The sequence below is a fragment of the Dermatophagoides farinae genome, chromosome 1 (genome assembly GCF_024713945.1).
Source record: "Dermatophagoides farinae isolate YC_2012a chromosome 1, ASM2471394v1, whole genome shotgun sequence".
In the NCBI taxonomy this organism is placed as follows: domain Eukaryota; kingdom Metazoa; phylum Arthropoda; class Arachnida; order Sarcoptiformes; family Pyroglyphidae; genus Dermatophagoides; species Dermatophagoides farinae.
This window is the reverse complement of record NC_134677.1, coordinates 3,274,469-3,294,648: the sequence shown is the minus strand read 5'-3', so window position 1 is coordinate 3,294,648 and position 20,180 is coordinate 3,274,469. Positions and strand designations below refer to the sequence as shown.

The following is a 20,180-nucleotide window of genomic DNA, read 5'->3' as shown; positions in this document are numbered from 1 at the left end:
CCATAAAATTAATCAGACCCATCTGAATTTCCATCATCAATTTTAGCAATCATCGTGTTTTCGTTTTTATTTGACTGGACCATAATGTCGTCATCAAACAACTAATAATAATTTAGAACAGCTGGACTTGAAAGAATGCAATACCCATAGGCAAATGAATTATTTTATTGATCAATTTCTATATGATTGTTTTTATTCCATAGTCATATTATCAACAAGTTGTCAACGTTGTTCAATTATCAAATAAAATAATGAATTTGTCAAATATCAAAAAAAGAAAAGAAAAGAAAATCTAAATGTAATCACGGAAATTTGATTCTAATCCTTGCTTTCAAATCTTTCGTAGGTAGATAGATAGATAGGCTTTAATATATCTGAAATTTCGATTTATATGTCATTAATTAATCCATAGAATTTTCGTTAATGATGGATCATAATATTTGATTGATTGATTAATGTCATTGAAAATCAGTAGCTAGCTTGATACTCGTGTCATATCTTACAATGTAAAGAGAAAAACTTTATTCGTTGTTGATGTTGATGATGGTCATCCATTATGGAAAGAATCATCAAATTATGCAATTAAGATTAAAGGTAATCTTATCAACATTTTATATACAGAAGCTTATAAGATCATGGTCTTCACATCATGGTTGATGATGATTTTTTTTTTATTCCTCTCCATTTTCCATGTCCATGTCTCTCTCTCCTACGATCTTGGCTTGTTTTCGTTATTTATCCATTTGCACATTGACGATCCCTGTATGTGTATATGAACATGCGAATGCAGTTTGAATGTCAATGTTATCGTTCGTCACTTTTTTTTGGCGTCATTTGGTCGACTATTCACATTATCTGATCTTTGTGTATATACTACCTGCTTCTATACCAATGAAGTATTCAATTCATTGCATTTAATCAAAATAAATTTTTTATCACGAGCAACTATTTGACTTTTAGCCAAATGGTTGGGTCGGTTTTTCATCATCAACATCGACTAAAAAAAAAATCTGGCTTTGTACATCACATTCAGGTGGACACACAAGTCGAGTCGATCATCTATGATGATGATGATAATAAGAGACATCTCGTTAAATGTTTTTTTTTTTTCGTTGAACGAGATGTGATTGTGTTGATTTGGTCGACATTGACATATGCTTTCTATACTTTTGCTGTTGTCTCCCCGGTCATCATCACTATCCATGTACCGATGTCGATATGGAATGTATTTATCTGTTGAAAAAAACGATGATGAGCCAACATTGGTGACAAGTTGCCCGCTGATGTTTGACGCATTTGATCCCTTGTCATCACTTAGCACCGGCTTGGCGGCTTACCTATCCATTATTTCATTTTTTTTTTAATTTTGTCACAGATGATCATCTCATATTCCATTATAGGAATTGTATTCGTAATTCAAATCCTGATGTCGTCAAAGATGTTCGTCCCTGACCATCCACCAAAAAACAGGAACAGTTTTAAACTAAAATCAAGGATTAATTACATTCTCATTAATTATGTTTAGATAACAGCATTGTACACCGATTTATATGGCAAATATCATTTTCATTTGATCGTTCGAATATTCATCCATCCACAGTATAATGTTTCATCATGTTTATATATTTGCATATCTTTATGACACTTTTTCTAGTCGATTACTTATCTATTTATATTTATGAGACTGTTTTTGTGTATGTATGTGACTAATCGAAATCGATTCATGAGAATTTTACATCTAGCCTCATTCAATGATGAAGAGACAAAACCAATTCTTGGGATTCACGGTCACGTGTTGACGACCGTTATAATGGGTACTGATTAATACACAATGGATGCACGAATTGCTATCAACATCACAGTTTTTTTTATTGTTTACATATGAATTCAGTACCAGTGATTCTGTTACTGGTGGTGGTTTATGCTCCATTTGATCGTTTATCCTTAACTTCTGTTTTCTATGGTTATTTTTTCTGGTTTGTGTATCCGTTATGGCCATAGTGATTGTTACACGAGTTTAATGTAGTGTGTATACAAACACACACACACATGAGATGTGCCCAAACAAACCGACAATTTTTATTTGTTTTTATCAAATTCAAACTGAATCGAATTTAGTGTTCTAATTTAGCGTAAAATGTTTACATTGGTATAGTCCAGCATGTATAGTCGATCTGTATGTTGAGAGATAAAACCTCTCTGCATATATGATGATGATGATGATTTACAATCAAATGGTCCAATGATGATGATTCATACGGTCCATTGTTGGTTCTTCGAATCCCAAGAGAAACATACATATAGCAGGTAGACAAACAAACATAGATAGGAATACATTTGGTCGAAATGTCATACACAACGGCCTGTCAAACTATATCTGACCGATGGTGACAATGTCATGTTGGTCCATCAGATAAATAGCATTACCAATGTCAACTATCTGACCACTATCATTTGGTCATATCTGAATAAAAAATCAGATGCACAACGAAAAAAAAACGTTCGAATAACTTTTTAATTACCATCTTGTTATGGTTGCATCGATTTTTTAGCGAAAAAATTTTGTGCTTTGATATGATTGTCCACTGTAAAGATTTTAGCCAAGATTGTCTATGGATGTTGATGGTGGTGGTCACTTGTTAAACGTACATTTAACAAGTTGTCTATTGTTGTTAGTATGATTGTATCATGCTTACTGCTATTATTCTTGTCCATGAATGTATGACCGATTCTTTTTTCTTTTCATTTGTATTGTGCGTGAATTGTTCAAAAAATTTTGAAACTATAAGCATAATAATATTCCAATGATGATAGCCATCGATAGCCATAAAAAATTACTCTGGATCAAAACTATAAACCTACAAACACACACACACACAACGACAACGGTTTGAATAAATTATATGAATTGAATGATCTTTACACATCACTTTTTTTCTGTGATGCCAAGATTTATGACTTGGTTATTTTAATTGTTTTATTATTACGACCTATGATTTATTCGTTCAAAGATGGCCTTGTGATAAAGCCATGATTGCTTTTTTTTAAAAATTAAAAAATACATTAGCCACATTCCAAATTATGTTTACCGAATTTGGTGGCTGTGGTGGTGGTGGTCAACCTCTCTCGATTTGATTATATGTTATAGATGCTGATCACACGCATAATTCTGCTTGGCTTATTATATGTGAACAAAAAAAAAAAATTATTATTCGATCAATATTCACCCAAATATAATTCAGTAGCATCATTTGGGTAGATTTTTCATTTTTTTTTGTTAGCGGTAAACGTAAATGATCACTTGGGGCTATAATCAATCGTCGCCATGTTTATATGAGAAAAATCAATGGTTCATTGGTTTTTCTTACAATAAATGTATTGAATGTCGATCTATCGATAGTCTTGGGACCAATGCCAATGTCGACGTTTAATCCTGTTATAATTAATCGAACTTTGTCTGGCCATTATAATGGTGTTCACTAAGCAGATCATTTCTTCTATCATTTTTTCTTTTTATTTTTTTTGTCTATAACATGTCCGCGCCGTACAATGATCATTTAAATTTGGATGAATTCCAAATCGCAAACAAAACGATGAATGTGAAGAAAAAAAACGAAATACTAAGGCGAACTTCTTGTTGAACCTTTGTTGATCGAATGCCAGAAGTTTTATTTCATATGCCAATAACGACAATAACAATGGCCTTGATGATGATAATCCTATTGTGAATCATCCAACTGTAGCTATTTATTTGGGATTTCAACTTCAGTGAACACATTGAATTTTTTTTCTCTTCATTCTTCAAGACATAACCATCATATATTGACATTCACAGTTGGTCCTTGTTCTGTTCCATCATAATATAGTTGATCTTGTTGTTGGTCAGGTTTCTGTACTGTTTTTTTTTCTGAGATTGGTCCAAAGCGATTGCAGGCCAACCTGGGATTAAGTACCATGACCACGACCAAAAGTGGCCAGATCGCGGCAACTTGTTGGTAGGGAAAATAGTGAAAGCGGTACTATGATGTACCAATGAAAAGTTCAGCGAATGTAAATTTATTTGAACAACAAAAATCAAAAAAATATTTCTCATTCCTCAATCTATCTATCGGATCCTAGCCTGTACGACATGTTTGAACCGATACATTTGTTTGCCAGACACACACACACACACACAATTGAAAATAACAGAAAAAAAACTAGGCTAGGTCACACACATACAGGTAACCGCCAAGATTTTGTATTTTCTTTGTCCTTTTATATTTTCTATGATTTGGCCCCTATATGGCTTGTTTAGTTAGGTGTGAATAAATTGTCATTATTAATGCTAAATTAGCTCATTATGGACAAGTGGATCATTGGTTTTTTTCTCCATTTTTTTTTCTTTGATTCATTTGAAAATTCGAAATTCAATTGAATCGATTTATCGAATATAAATCGTATATTAATCGTGATTTAACTTTTTCAATGCACTATGTCCGATACTTTTCATTGAATCATTCACTCGAAATGTATATTGAAGTCATATATCAATTACCGACTTTGTGTGTGTGTGTGTGTGTTTGTCGGCCAAAAACTGACATTTATCCATGTATCAAACAGATTTCTTCTTTGTCTATAATGTTTATAATCAGGAACAAACAAACAAAACAGCAAAAATGTAAAATTTCATCGCCAATTTTATTATTATATTGGGCTATAGTATACCTGTGTTTCGAAGAGAATTGTATGATCGAGCTACCAACTTTTTTTTTTGATTTTCTCATCCAAAAAAGAAAACCACATACCGAAAATGGCCATAGAAAGAGTAGCAAGATGGTTTTTTCTATTTGTGTATTCATCATGAAAAAATTAATGATCCTATCGACCGATAAATGTTGCACCTTGGCCTGACAATAGCAACAACAACAACAACAACAACAACTAACTAACTAACTAACTCCATGAATGAATCAAATATCTGAATATTTACGTTTGATGATGATTTTTTTTTCTACCAATGAATTCTTTCTGTCTAATGTACATATATAGTCCAAATATTAATTATAATCATCATTATCGTCATCATCATCATCATCATGCAACACCTCGTTCAAGCATTCATTCAATCATTTTTGGTTTTATTTTTATTTTTAATCGTCTTGGCCATCATTTTTTTTTCATATATGCTAAATATTTTTCTTTCTCTCAACGCTCTGTTTGTATATTTCTGTGTGTGTGTGTGTTTTATGTTTGGAAAAAAATAATTAATAGGCCTTATAAACTTTTTTTTTCTGTTTGTTAAACTATTCAGCAATATTCTGTTTAGTCGATGTTGATCTAAAATATTTTTTTTTGGTTGGTGTTATTATTATGATTATTTGTAGCTTGTGGTAATTGTTAATTAAATGAATAGAATACAGAGCACGTCCGTATGCACAGTCTATGCTGTTGTATATATATGCATCATCATAGTTGTTTGTAATGAAATGAAATGAAAAAAAAATGCTATGAATGAAGTAAAAATGAAAATCGGATACAGGTTGGATCAACCAACTGGCGTATGAGGCCTGCAAAATTATTTCTTTTTTTTTACTCAAAATGAAATGAAATGAAATGAAAAAGAAGAATGAAAGAAAAAACTTTAGCTCATAATCGGCTTACAATTTTTTTTTGTTTCTTTTCGTTTCACATTGGAAAAAAGATTGTATTTATGGAAAAGAGAAAGAAAAAAGTTATCTAGTTAACACTATAGTTGAATTCCAGACAGCCAAAGTACACACACACACACACACACACACACACACAGGTATAGCAAATGCAGGGTAAGGTAATTTGAACCAAATATTTCTTCATTCAACTACAACAACAATTTATAATTGGCTCCTCTGATTTTGAACATTCTACATTCTTTAACTTTGATGTCGTTACGCATATATTTTTTTTTGTTTTTTGCTTTATTTCTAAAAAAAAGCTCACAACCGTAATAATTGGTAATTGTTTAGTTTGTTTTTTCCGTTTGTTTTCGTTGTTGTTGTTGTTGTTATTCGTTGCATTTACAAACCGGTGATTCATTCATTTGAAAAAATAATAGGAAGTTATTCAAAGCTGTTATGGTTCCATCATCATAATCATCATCATCATCTTAGATGCATATTCACTAATGACCATTATTCATATTTTCAATCTTGATAATGATTATGGCAAATTATTCATACATTCTTATGACATTAATTTGAATTTTTTTTTTTTTTTTGGTTATATTTTAGAAAGTTTGTTGAGCGAAAAATTGTGATAATGACCGTTTTTGCTGTTGTTGTTGACCAGGATCTATGGGCCATTATTGTTGATACAATTTACAGCATTTATTTGCCGAGCCATTCGTTTGCACGTGGCCATTACATGTGTGTTGCGTATTTTTTTTTTGCTATTTATTTCATTAATACTCGTGTGAAATAAACGAATTATCAATGTGGCTATTCGTCGTAGGAACAATTACATTTGACATTCGCCATCTACACATTGCATAAGGTGATAGACTTTGTATCATTGCTGGCGTCAAATTCAATTATTGAATTCGCGCCTCGTATATTTATATTTCATTTACATCCGATGAAACGACACACACACACACGCAGCATGAAATTTGCAATCAAAACCTATACACCCCAGTGTGAATAATGTCACTGTTTTTTCATTCCAAATTAATTGGCCTTTTTATGAATATAAATATCAATATTCAATTGAATCAAATTGAAAAAGATACACTAGACACAAACATGGGTAGTTATTTGAATATTTCCAATACGGTTGAAGGTTGTTTGATTTGGTTTTTTTTAATTAAATTTTCACAGCATTTGAATCAGATTCTGAATTTTCAATCAAAGTAAAGAAATGAAAAATTCTCACTATTCATACCGGTTATTATTCAATTCTTAGTGATTGAGATCGATTCGGTAGCCGATTGATATATAGGATCAGTGTGATGTGTGTGTGTTCGTGTGCAGTGGATTATTCACACATCTAATTTAGTATAAAATATTTCATATTATTAAAAAGACGTCAAGCTGTGTGATGTTGCAATGAAAAAAGCGCGAGCGCATCTTCTTTTTTTCACTTAAAATGTTATTAAAATAGATTCTTTTCCTTCCTTCTTAATTTGATCGATATACAAGATGAATTGAGAAAAAAAAACTTGCCAAACATTCTCTCATTTTACTAGTTTAATGATTTTGAAAACAAAAAAAAATGGTAATCCACTTGAAGTAGGCGTTTATTCATCTTTAGTGATGAGTTTAATTAGGTAAGCTGTGATCAGCTTATATCAATAACAACAACAACCATATTGAACCTATGAATCAGGTGTAGAAAAGTTGAATATTGTTTCTGTTTATTATCATCGATTCTGACATGAACAAACCATTGTTAAGGCAGACCATGTGTAGATTGAATAAATGTTTGGTCCGGTCGATCGAAAATAAAATTGCAATCTGGTTTCATTTATTCAATAAATATTCCACCATGAACACATTGCATATTCACATACATACCACTAACAAACAAACGAGAGAAAAAAAAACATAATCATCATATCAATAATTAAAAGATTAATTCATTCGCTTGTCAGTAACGTCCGGTATTTTTTCCAAACAACAATTGGTGTGAATCAGTGAATTTTATTTCGGTTATAAAAACACTAACAAAACATTTACACACACACACACAATACCATTTCGACAAAATTTATTTTAGCCGGGGCCCACACACATTCACAAGGTTTGACTTTCGGACATGGCCAAACATTTTGTTGTTTTCATTGGAAAATCCCAATAGAATTTACTGTCATTAATTTAGTTGCCATTCACATTGACAGAATCATATACTACATCATCGTCTGTTTGTGTGTGTGGTTCGTATTCGTATTGATCATTAAGCTCGTGTAATGTTGATGCCCGTAGCAATTGTTTACAATTGAAATCTAAACATAACCAGACTTTCACATATTCGAATGATGATCATGATCATCTATATATATTATATATGCATGTGTTATGAGAATCCGGGGAATTCTACCATTTTTATTTTTCTTGCCTAATCAATGTGTGTTGTACTCTATCCAAATGAAATGATGAATTTCAGCCGACTTCTCAACAAGAAAAAAAATAGGCAGAGTGGTGAAATTCATAGCATCAAATATATAAAAGCGACAAGAGACTAACAAATTGGGTATTTGTTGAAGATACTGTCAAATAAAACGAGCCATTCTCATCATCATCATCATCATCATTTTGATGATGACGATTGATAGCAAATGAACAAGTTCATATAAATAGAATATAAACTGATGGCAATGGAGCAATCAAAACAGAATCTCAGTAAAAAAAAAAAAAATGAAAAAGAAATTCCTTCGCCTCCTCCCACACACACACACACACACATGTGTTCATCACAAGCCGCCTCTCTTATTAAAAGCTCACGTTCTACACTTAAACTACTAAACAACGCCACACGAATTCTGATCGGCACTTATGAGTATATGTAAATCTTTTTTTTTTTTTTTTTGATTCATTCATTTATTCATGCATCAGTTACATGAAAATTATATTAATCTTGATCTTGTTATATCATCATGAAATGTTTTTCAACTATGGGTTAATATTTTTCTAAATAATCCTGTTCCGTTAGTCAATTTCCGATCGAATATCATCGACAACTACTTGATGGTAATGGTTTTGGTTGATGATGATGCTCTCATCACTCAAAACTCCAATGCATCCATGTGTATGTGTGTGTTTTTTTAACTGTGTGGTTTGTCGTAATCATCGATGCGAGCTACCAGATTATTTCCATTACATTTAAAGCCGACATCTGTGACCATCTCGTCATTCAAAAGAAAAAAAAATCGTTGCGGTTTTTTTTATTGAAACCGTAACCATAGTCTATGACAAACAAATAGTGTGTCAATATTCTGTAGCTGAATTGAGTTTAGTCTTTTTTTTTTAGTTTAGTTGACGAATAAATCGAATTAAAAGTTACAAGTGTCGCCAATCATCATCATACAATATTGAAAGCAGTCATCCAAAAACCTGCGTATGCGTGTGACACTTGTTCTGTATATAGTACAGAATTCAATCGTCAATAATAATGGGCAAATAATTAAGTTTGGCGACAGCTAAAAAAAGTTATCCATACTCACATATTACACAAAATCATAGAATATTCTACGTTATAATATTTCATGTTTTGATGGTGTGTGTGTGTGTGTGTGTTTGTGTTCCAGCTGCGCACATTGTTGTAATAAGCTTGCTGATCGATTTGTTTTTTGAAACACACAAACACCTACACTATTTTGATAGATATTGAGAAATATTGTTGACCATTGTCATTTACATTTTATTTTGTTGTGATTTTTCATTTTATTTAAATATCGATGGTATTCATTTCATGTTGTTTGTTAATTAAATACTTTTTTTTTCGTTAGCTTGTCATATCATCCGGTTATTTGCCCATAAACTATAACCATGAATGAATGTCAACATTTTGTGTGTATGTGTAGTTTTTTTTTAATTAAATCACACAAATTCGGGCCCTTTGTCACTATGTGTATGTGTCAATCTGTCTGTTTTGTCTGTCTATTTTGTCTGTTTGTTTGTTTGTTTGTTTCACCAGGAAATTACATTTTCTATTAGAATTGAATTAAAGAAAAACAGAAAAGAACCTGGTCTATGGGCGGTCGTTTGGTCGATTGTCATCATCATGATCATGATTGTGAATCAGTAATAGTATGAGCCTTGAGGCAATTGTAATTCATTGGACCGAATGTATTTGGAAAACAGATTGACGCCGATAAAATTTATTTCTAAATAGGAAAAGTTCAGGGCATGGCATAGTAAAAAGCATGGATGGCTTGATCCGAATTCATTGTTTGTATCTCGATGCTATGCATGTTTGCTCATCCACAAAAACAGACATCGATTGTCAATTGGTCGATGGCCAAATTCAACGATTGACAATTCGGTTTTTTTTGTTGTTGTTGGTGGCCGGAACAAAATTCATGAATTGAAGAAAATGATGCCAATTGTGTTTCACATTTTATCCTATTCTTCAAATTAAGTTGTCATACATTTTGTAGACACTAGATATTTCTAACCAGATGATGAATACACACTAGTCTATCTATTCACATTTATTGCTCATCTCTGCTTATCGTTTACCAATCAAACTTGACAATCTTGTGTGTTTGTGTTTGTATGATGCTATTGTGTTTTTTCACACCAAACATATGTATCGAATTGTTTTTTTTTGAATTGAAATATATTAACCAAGGTTAATATCTCAATATCCGAGTGACGCCCAATACATGTGTGTGTTCATTCGATCGACTCGGAAGTTTCTCTGTCATAGACATTAATAGAAAAGGATAGATCATCAATGATGAACGATAGTGACGATGACCCGAACAACAGAATCGTTGTTACCATTGTGATTTGAATTGAACACGCACACACATCTTTTTTTTTGGTATCCAACAATCCTCGCGGATGAATGGAGCCGTAATTAATTAGTTAATTATATTATTTATATTATAATGACCATCGGATCACATGTAGATGAAAATGCCGCCCAATTTTTTTCATTTCTCTTAGTCTGAAATATTTGTATCGATCGACAATGACAACTGGTTCATAAATGCATAGTGTTTAATTTCGATTCGCACGATTTATGAATGCATCTAATGCATCATCAGTTCTAGTTGTTCATTTTTAATTAAAATGGTTCAATGTTTTATTTTTTTCCCTTGGTAAAGGCAATTGATTCGGCCAAATCTTATATTCGATCGTTCGAGAAAAAAAATTCACATAGCAATTAATATTGCTATAAAATCATTATCAATTCTGTGAGAATCCAGAAAATCATTGATACCTGTATGTAATCAATGGTATACTTGAATTTATTTTTTTAAGACTCAATGTTTTTGGCTACCTGTTTACTGTGGCTTGTGCATTGTAGCCTCTGTTTATTATTATCTACAAAATTGGATAATTTTAAATCATTTCTCATGGTGAAAGTATACTTTATATCTAGTATACTTGATACATATGTGCCGGCAACAACTTGGTCATTAGCTTAACAATATTATGTTCAAAAGTTGTATAGTTGATTAGATTTGCTTCATTTATGGTCCAAAAAAAATACCAATGATTTCTCATTGTGTGCCTCTTCATTTTTCTACGATTCACATCTGATCATCATCATCATCATTCAAGTTCAACAGTTGAGAAAACTAGGAATTGTCACACTCGTTTGAACTTTTTTTAATAACATTTTTTCTTCTTTTTTTTTAAAAAACAAATAACATGTTCATTTTCCATATTCACACTTGATGATGATGATGATGATGTAATAGAACTTGTCAGTGTGATAGAACTTCTTTGATGAATGTGATTGTTTGTTGATTCGAAATGAATTTATCAAAAAAAAAAAATTTCATGGACAATGGTATGCCATTGTATGTCTTTCATTGATGACACACACACACAACGGTGTTATGGTTGAATATTCCTATCCCAAGAAAATATAAACATGAATTGGCATTTTTTTTTGTTTTGTTTCACTTTTCATTTTCTCGCCTTAAACTTATTTTTTTTTATTTGCCGTCGTTACTTTAGTTTTTCTACACTCACACAATGGATTGCTTTTCATCATTATATAATGGCATCCGTTTTCATTTGATTTAAGTAAAATGACATAAGCAAATTGTAATTGCTTGCTGTTGATAGTATGATTGGATTGATTCCAATATGTTTCACAAATAGCTTGCTGATCAAAGGTAACAAAAAAACAAAAACAAAAAAAATTGACACGATCGATTTTTGAATTACCTGGCCGGTCGATATATATATATGAAGTCTGTCTTTACTATTTGTACCACTACCATGGTCATGTCCGAAACGGAACAATATATACATTCATCAGCTAGTGCATCTGCTATATTTGTTACAATGCTGGCCACACACACATAAACTCTTCTTTAGTTTTTGGAGATGGTAATGCTGCTATTCCAGTCAGTTTTTTTTTTGAATCGAATCAGTCTCATTTGAAACGTTGTTCGTATCGGTTGTGTGTGTTTGTATTCTTGTTTATCTTTGTCGATTTTTGCAGTCTGGAGCAGACCATCATTTTCTTTCTCCTCCTTCATGATAATCTAATGGTCTACAAGTGTTGACAATAAATTTGACCACTTTACGTATCCATCATTTAATAATATAATATCGAATGGCAAATCATCGATCAATTTGATTTTTTCCTGTGTATTATGATGATCATATCCTTACATCAATGATCATATAGCCATGACATCCATTATAATGTTCTGTGTTTGTGTCCATGTGCACCTTGTGTAATTTTTCCTTTTTTTTGATTAGCATACGATTCGATTTTTATCGATCAAATTCAACTAAAACGAGCGATCGATCAATACAGAATTTTGTCATCGCTCTCATTTTTTACACATTCAATTACTTTGATACATCAATACATCTATACCAAAAAAAAAACATCAACAACACAACCGCAAAAATGCTATATTCATTCAGGATTTCTATTGATCAATTGTTGATCATCATTGTCATAATAATCATGTTTGATTATATGGCCAATGGCCGTCCATTCAATGGCCATTATCATTATCATCATAATCGATTGAATAAAAGACAATCCCCCATTACAGGTAAGTTTATTGTTTTGTTTTTGTTTCAGTGTAACAGTGAACCACTTTCTATTATGTTGATCTGATTGCTTATCTTGTGTCATAAATGATATCAATTCTATTCTTAACTTTGATCGTATATTTACGATCTAATATGAATATTATCAAATTCCTAAATCGAAATAATAATAATAATAATATGCTAATTCTCTTTGGCAAATGTCTGGGAACTGGAATATAATGATGATTATTTATTTTGATATCGATATTCCTTAAAAAAAAAATTTAAATGATTACTTTTATATATTGCTTGTGTGTTGTGACCATGATAAACAAAAATTTTTTTTTATGGCTTCTTGTTTATTCACATTCAAGATAATCATCAAATTAATTAATGAAATAAATTATTTTCGATCATTTTTTGATTCTTTCCATCTCATTACTTTCGTTTCACAAGAGTCGGAATGGTCAATTATGATCATCATAATGGTTGTATATATGTGTGTGTGTGTGTGGTTTTAGCATTCAACGACATTTCTGTAAATTGTTCAATATGACTAAATCGATGGTGAAAATCAACTATTCATTACGCCGCATATTCAACCATCAATAAACTAAATTCAACATCTTTCAATGATCCGAATCGTAGAAGCATAGTAGATTCATTATCGTTTGACATGGTAAAAATTTGAAAAAAAAGAAAATCGAAATCAAATATTGCCTGTTGCTTTCATCATTAAAATTATATATCTTTCATTTTGTTATCACCAAAAAACATCTCGCTCTCCATCTATTGAGCACCATAATTTATTACATAAACACACACACACAGAAATACCGTCCATATGGTGAACATTTTTGTGTGTGTGAATTCAACAAGTTTTTTTTCAATTTCATTCCATTTATAATTCAAATGAATTTGAAAAAAAACTATTTGCTGCTGTTTCTGTCTGTGTGTGTGCGTGTGTTTGCCTTTATTATATATGTTTCTAATGAAAAATTCAATGACCAAAACTTTTTTTTTCAAAAAAAAAGAAAAAATTTTTTAATTATAAAATTCAAAAATATTGAATTGGAAAGGATGATATGGCCGAATTCAAATCAAAATGATACCTAGATATATCGACCACCATCACTTGATTTGTCTTAGAGGGGTCTCTGATAGGTTCACTGACTTGTCACATACACACACACACAAGAAGAAATGATGTTTTTTTTTATTTTCATCATAACAATATGTCATTGACAGACAGACATTTATCATATGCTCTGTGTATAGTTGCCGGCCATTTTTTCAAATTCTCTCTCTCTCTTTCCTTGATATACGATGTGCCAATTCTGAATAATTGAATACTGATATATGATGATGATGGTAACTTCTCATCTAGATTTGATGTTTTGATTGACGCTCTCTTGTTGTAGTTATATATTGTAACAATAGCGATTGCTATTCCATGATAACGGATATTATATAACCGGGTATTTTTCATGTTATTTTTGTTGGTATGTGACTTTTGTCATCATCATCATCATCTCGTGTTTGGTTGACATTTGTTTCGTTTTATTTCCTTTCGAACCTTTAGTTCGATTCTATTTTATCATTATTATTATTATTGTTGTTGTTGCCCATTATATATTTCGTGTATGGTCTGAAGTTTCATTTTTTTTTCTTTCCTTCATTTTGTTCAAGTCATCATGAAGTTTTTTTTAAAGGTTTTTTTGTCGTTTTTTAATGAGCTATCTAGCGACTAAAAGTCTGTCTTTAAAGAATTGTATCGTATAACTGGTAAAAAAAACAGCTCCATGTTTGTATTGTATTGGTATGCTATTATGCGTTTATTTTTCGTATTATAAAAAAAACTATATCGGATTTCATTTTCATCATTGTCGTTTGCTGTTGTTGTTGTTGTTGCATAAGGATAATGTTTTTCTTTTCTTTTTTTTCTTGAATCAAATTTTGGGTAACATGAACTCAATAACATGAAATCTATTGAACGGAAAATGTTAGATTTTCGTTCTGTGTTTATTATTCGTTAATTATCAACAACAGTATTGTGTCCACATGTTTCTCACAATTCGTTTCTGTTATTAGATTGTGATGATCGTTATTTCAAATTTAAAAAAAAAATTTCTAAATAATCCATAAATCGATAGTGTTTTTATTATTTTTTTTCCAACAATTCAATCTGGATTCGATGAATTGTTTTGTTTTCAGATTTGTATATATGTAATATATCAAAAAAAAAAAAAAAAAAAAAAAAAACACACACACACACACAAACATACAACCCAAATGACAAGAAATGAATAAATTCGGAATAAACAGACCATAGCTATGATTATTTGATGATAATGTTGATGATGACCAAATTAATTAAACTTTAATTATATACAACGATGCAGCTGAACATTGAAATCATCATTGGCCATCATTATGTGATGATCATCATCTGGCTATAGAGCTCACCATCATTGATTCGATGGTAGCCAGAACGTTGTTTAACGAAATAATAATATAAAAAAAAAATAAATTGGAGCGTTCTGTTTTGTTATGTGTGTGTGTGTGTGTGTGTGTGTGTGTGTGTGTGTTTATGTCCATACCGAATCTCAAGTCACGCTAAAACTATCAAAAAAAAAAAAAAAAAATCTAATGAGCTTCAGCTGCTGTTGATGGTTTTTAGTTTTTTTTGTGGCTTGTTGTCGTATACATACATACATACACACAGAGAGAGAATTTCATTTGCTCTCTTTGTTTTCTTTCCAAAAAACAAAAAAAAAATTCATCAGTGTTTGCTAATTACATTCGCACTATACTGAAACAAAAAAAATGAAAAAAAAATTCTTTATAATGAATAAATGAATGAATGAAAAATGGAAAAAAAAATTCAAAGTCATAATTTTCCTTGATATCCATGTACAAAAATGGAAAAAAAATTATTTTTTAGAAAAAAAAATTTTGAAATTTCTATTAACTTCTTGTCATACGCGCACCACCAGCAGGCAATCTCTATGTATTTGAAAATTTGCATTCATAAAAAAAATTGCATTTCCTTTTTAATCATTCATACATTGTCGATTTTATTTATCCGACAAGGACTTTGGATAAATGATTATAATCGATTCTTATTCTTGCACCGGTTGTCATTGAATTCAAAATTCAATACATTGTGACAGTTGTTGGAAACAAAATGGAAAAAAAATTATTATTGAAATGCGTCAATCAAATGGGATTTTATTCTTACGAGAAAAAAAAATATACACCAATCAATTGTATTGTGTAATATGTTCCCCTTTTTTTTCTTTTGCATACCTTAAACCCATCATGGTCAATATTGGACAAACAGTAGAATGGTATTTTGAAGTGGGCCAAATTTTTTTTTCGAGAACCATATGCTGCAGCCACGCAAGTACTATTTGTGTGTGGATGGTTAGCTAGCTGGTGGTGGTGATTGAACATTTGAACAACAATCCATTCATTTTATGGAATTATATATGTTTGCCCGATTATTATATCATTTACGTTTAGCTTTAATATAATCTTTACGATCTATTGCTAAATGCGATTATATTGTGAGATTTGAATTTTCTTTTTTTTTCTCATTCGAAACATTTACACACCGTTAAGAGTTACATTGAATTGAAATGAGTTAGACCAAAGGCTAAAGGAAGAAAATTTTTTTTTAATCCTCTCTTTTTACCTTAACATTCAAAAAGTGGACAACATAACAGCAGCAACAACAACAAGGAATTAACCCCCACCACACACACCCCTACAAACATACTCTTAAAACGGAATCGTTCAATCATTCAATAAATATTTTTCATAGGGCCTGTCCGGATTTTTTAAAAGATGGATTAATTCTTTTTCTTCTATATATGTTGTGCATATTAAGTGTTGACAATTTAAATACATACATAAGGCATTAGCTGCTTGGTGCTCTTCAGCGAAAAAAAAAATAAAGATCTGAAAATATTCGAAAAAAAATATTCAGCAAGCAAAAATAAAACAAGAATGATTGATCTATGCGCTTGGTTGATCATTGCTCTAAATAATCATAATAATAATAACAACAACAACAATGACACGATAAGCTTCATATTCTATCATCTTTAGAAAAAAAGGTAGACCAATTTTTTTTCTCTCTCTCTCTTTCTGATCTTGAAGATCTAAAAGTTTTTTTCTTCCATTTTGGATTTTAATTGCTACCTGTCGAGAGCTTGCCATCATCATCATCATCATCATCATCATCATGAGCACATATAGACACTTGTTGTTGTTGTTTTCCCTCTCCCACACTTTTACCAACATTTTATACACTCACTCTTGACCATTTTCAACAAAAAAAATACATTATTTTCGGTACTGTTCAATATAAATGTAACTGCTCTATGTACATTCGTATGTATTCAATACGTTGATTTGATCTGACACACATATTTGACCAAATAACAACAACAAGAACAACAAGATGAAAACTTGTATTATGATGATTTCTTTATGTCTGTCTGATCTATGTATGCATTTAGTTCAATGTCTATTTGAATCAATTCATAAATGTATGGGTCGTAGATGATGATGATGATGATGACGATGATAATGATGATCCATTTTGGATTGACTTTTCTTCTTTAGTTTTTGTTGCTGTTGATGGCCCAATGAACAGGTCGAAATGAATTTTGAAGAATTGAAACATACAATTTACTCTCTTTTTTGGCACTGACTGACTTACTGACTAGCTACGGCTGTTTACAGATTGTTGTAGCCATTTATTTGTACAACTAATGTCTCCTTTTTTTCTTGGCAAAAAAAAAAGAAATTGTTCATATAACGATCATCACCATCATCATTCGAGCGGCAACAGATTTTTTCATTTTGCTAGCCAACCCCCCCAAAAAAAGAAAGAAAAACTGACCTGAAAAATGATGAAAAAAGACAACAACCGATTCTCAACGCCTACTAATTAAATTAGATTTTTTGGTTGTTTGTTGTTTCTTTTTTTCATTTGATTGTCTGAAACCGAAACCTATACCTATGTTTTTTTTTTATTAAAAAACGAAGCTAGGTCTTGGTCTAGATATCATCAATTTTTTTTTCTTTATCTCGGCAAAGTTGAAACCTTACATTTCTATTCAATTGGAAATTCGTGATCTTTTATGTGGACCAAAGAAAAAAAATGAACGATTATGATTACTATTTGAAACACGACATTCAACCGATTCACGTTTTTTTTGAAAAGGAGGATCTACTTTATTTATTTTCCTCAGCAATCCAATAGTGTATTAGAATAAATGGGAAAAAATGCCATTTATCCTGGCCAATTTTGATCAGAAACCGTTTAACTTTGGGAAAAACTTTGATTGGAATCAATTTGGAGATTCAGAAAAAACAAAAGAGAGAGAGAGAGTTTGATTTCATTCATGTTCAATTTGTTGATTCATACTATGTGTTGCTTGCATGTCATCATGCAAGAATGAACAAAAGCTTCTCTTGACACCTCGATGATTGTTTGAAGATTGTCGAACACTTGATCTTGTCAGATTCAAGAGAACAAGAGAGAGAGATAGAGAGGTTTTTTTGATTCTTCAACCATCATAATGGTGAATCTCAATCAATTTCAATAGCCATCATGTTGATTTTTCAATATATGAGCGGGCTATATATATTTTCCAATGACCATCATCATGATCACGTCAATAGGTAATAGCATCAATGTGTCCCCTTTTTCAATTTTCTTATTCGATTGTATTGGGCAATTTTCTTGCATTTTTTTCTCTCGCTTCGGTTATTGTTGTTGATGATTTTTGATTGTTCGATTATTGAACAATAAATCCATGTGACCTGTTGCTTGCTCGTTTATTATCGACAGAGACAGAGTTCATCAATCTGGTTGGTCATTGCCATATAGTTTTCCTCCGTTCATTACAATGGCTTAACATCATAATGATGCTAAACCGATTATAACCTGGAAGAATTCACTATTTTTTTTACTACCTAGATTGCCTATCTCTCTTTCTCTTGTTCATTTTTGGTATGATTTGTAAATGCCCAAAAAAAAATGAAAAATTCACTTAACACTTTCTAGATTGTTGTCGAATTGTACATGGTAACATGATGCCTGTGTACACATTCATATTTAAATCATCATTGAAATGTATGAATATCCTGATATGGATGCGGCATGTACATTTATATATCCATTCATATGGTGTTGCCTTTTCAATTAGACATTTTGTGTCATTTTGAAAGGCACAACCTTTGTTGCCATTTGATTACCTTTTGTTGTTGTTGTTGTTCTCGGCTAAATTCATTTCTTCTATTAGATGGCCAAACATTTCCATGTTAAAATACGAATATTTTATTTAGTTGATGTTTGGTCTGTATATATTTATGTTTGAAGCATCGAATCGGAAAAAAGGCAAACATGACATGATGATTGTTGTATAATTATTATGACTTTTGACCACCAACTTCTCTTCGTATGTATGATGGAAGTATATTAACATTTAATAGTTGGCTTAGAGCTTGTTCGTTTTTTTTTTTTTTTTTTTTTGGTTCACTTTCAACGACTGTTAGCCAACCTGTTTCGATTACAATAATTCATTTGCTTAGTCTTTTCTTTTTTTCCGTAGAATAACATTGGAAATGATAAAGACTCACACATTTTTTTTCTCTCTCTTTCTCTCTATAGTTGTCTGTCGTCCAAGACAACAAAATGGTCGGATTCGTTATTATTCAGTTGTAGTATTCGAGCCAAAAAAACATAATAATATTTTGCCATTTTAGCCATGAAAATGAAATAAGTTTGGTGTATTTTTTTTATATATTTAACTTAAAGCTCTCTTTAGAAGCAATTAGAGTTGAAGTTCAATTTTGCAATTTGCTCACTCTCCGGATTTGTTATTTATGTGTGAATCTCAATTCATTGGCGTTGCTAATCATTATCATTCTATTTGCCGGACTGTCTTTTGTTGTTGTTGTACCATAGCACATCACTATGGCCCACTAATAGCCTTCTTTCATTCATTCATTCATTCAATCGTCATTGATTTGAAAACCATGTATATTTGATTCTACCTATCCAATTCACTATTATATAAAATCAAATGTAACCTGAGCACACACATACAAATTTCACAAATATCTTGTTTTTCTTATTCATTTATGTTTGTGCCGTATGTATGTATGTTGTGTTATTATGTTCAATAATGCAACAGTGCTAATGACAAGTTTTAGAAATTGAACAAGTTACATCATGATGTTGATGATTGCATCGGATAGGATTCACCATCATTTCAATCGTTTAATTAAAGCAATCATATATCGAATATGTTGTTTTGTTGTTGTTGTTGTTGTTTTTTCGCTTTCCTGTTCATCATCGTTTGTTCGTGTCGATGATTTTTGATGCTCAAATCTCGATGATGCAATTAATAAATGCCATTCTATCCAATCAATATTCAACTGGCCATTACGATTCAGGTTTTCTTTTTTATT

At 31.2% G+C, this 20,180-nt stretch overlaps 1 protein-coding gene across 1 annotated transcript in view; it reads left to right on the top strand.

Moving 5' to 3' along the window:
- The first annotated feature begins 12,068 nt into the window (after positions 1-12,068).
- The window catches only part of LOC124492172 (discoidin domain-containing receptor tyrosine kinase B), a 29,017-nt gene continuing 20,905 nt past the window's right edge, over positions 12,069-20,180 (top strand). The window contains exon 1 of the mRNA XM_047054985.2: positions 12,069-12,709. Within this exon, the coding sequence (XP_046910941.2) occupies positions 12,367-12,709 (343 nt within the window). The 5' untranslated portion in view covers positions 12,069-12,366. The remainder of the gene's footprint in view (positions 12,710-20,180) is intronic.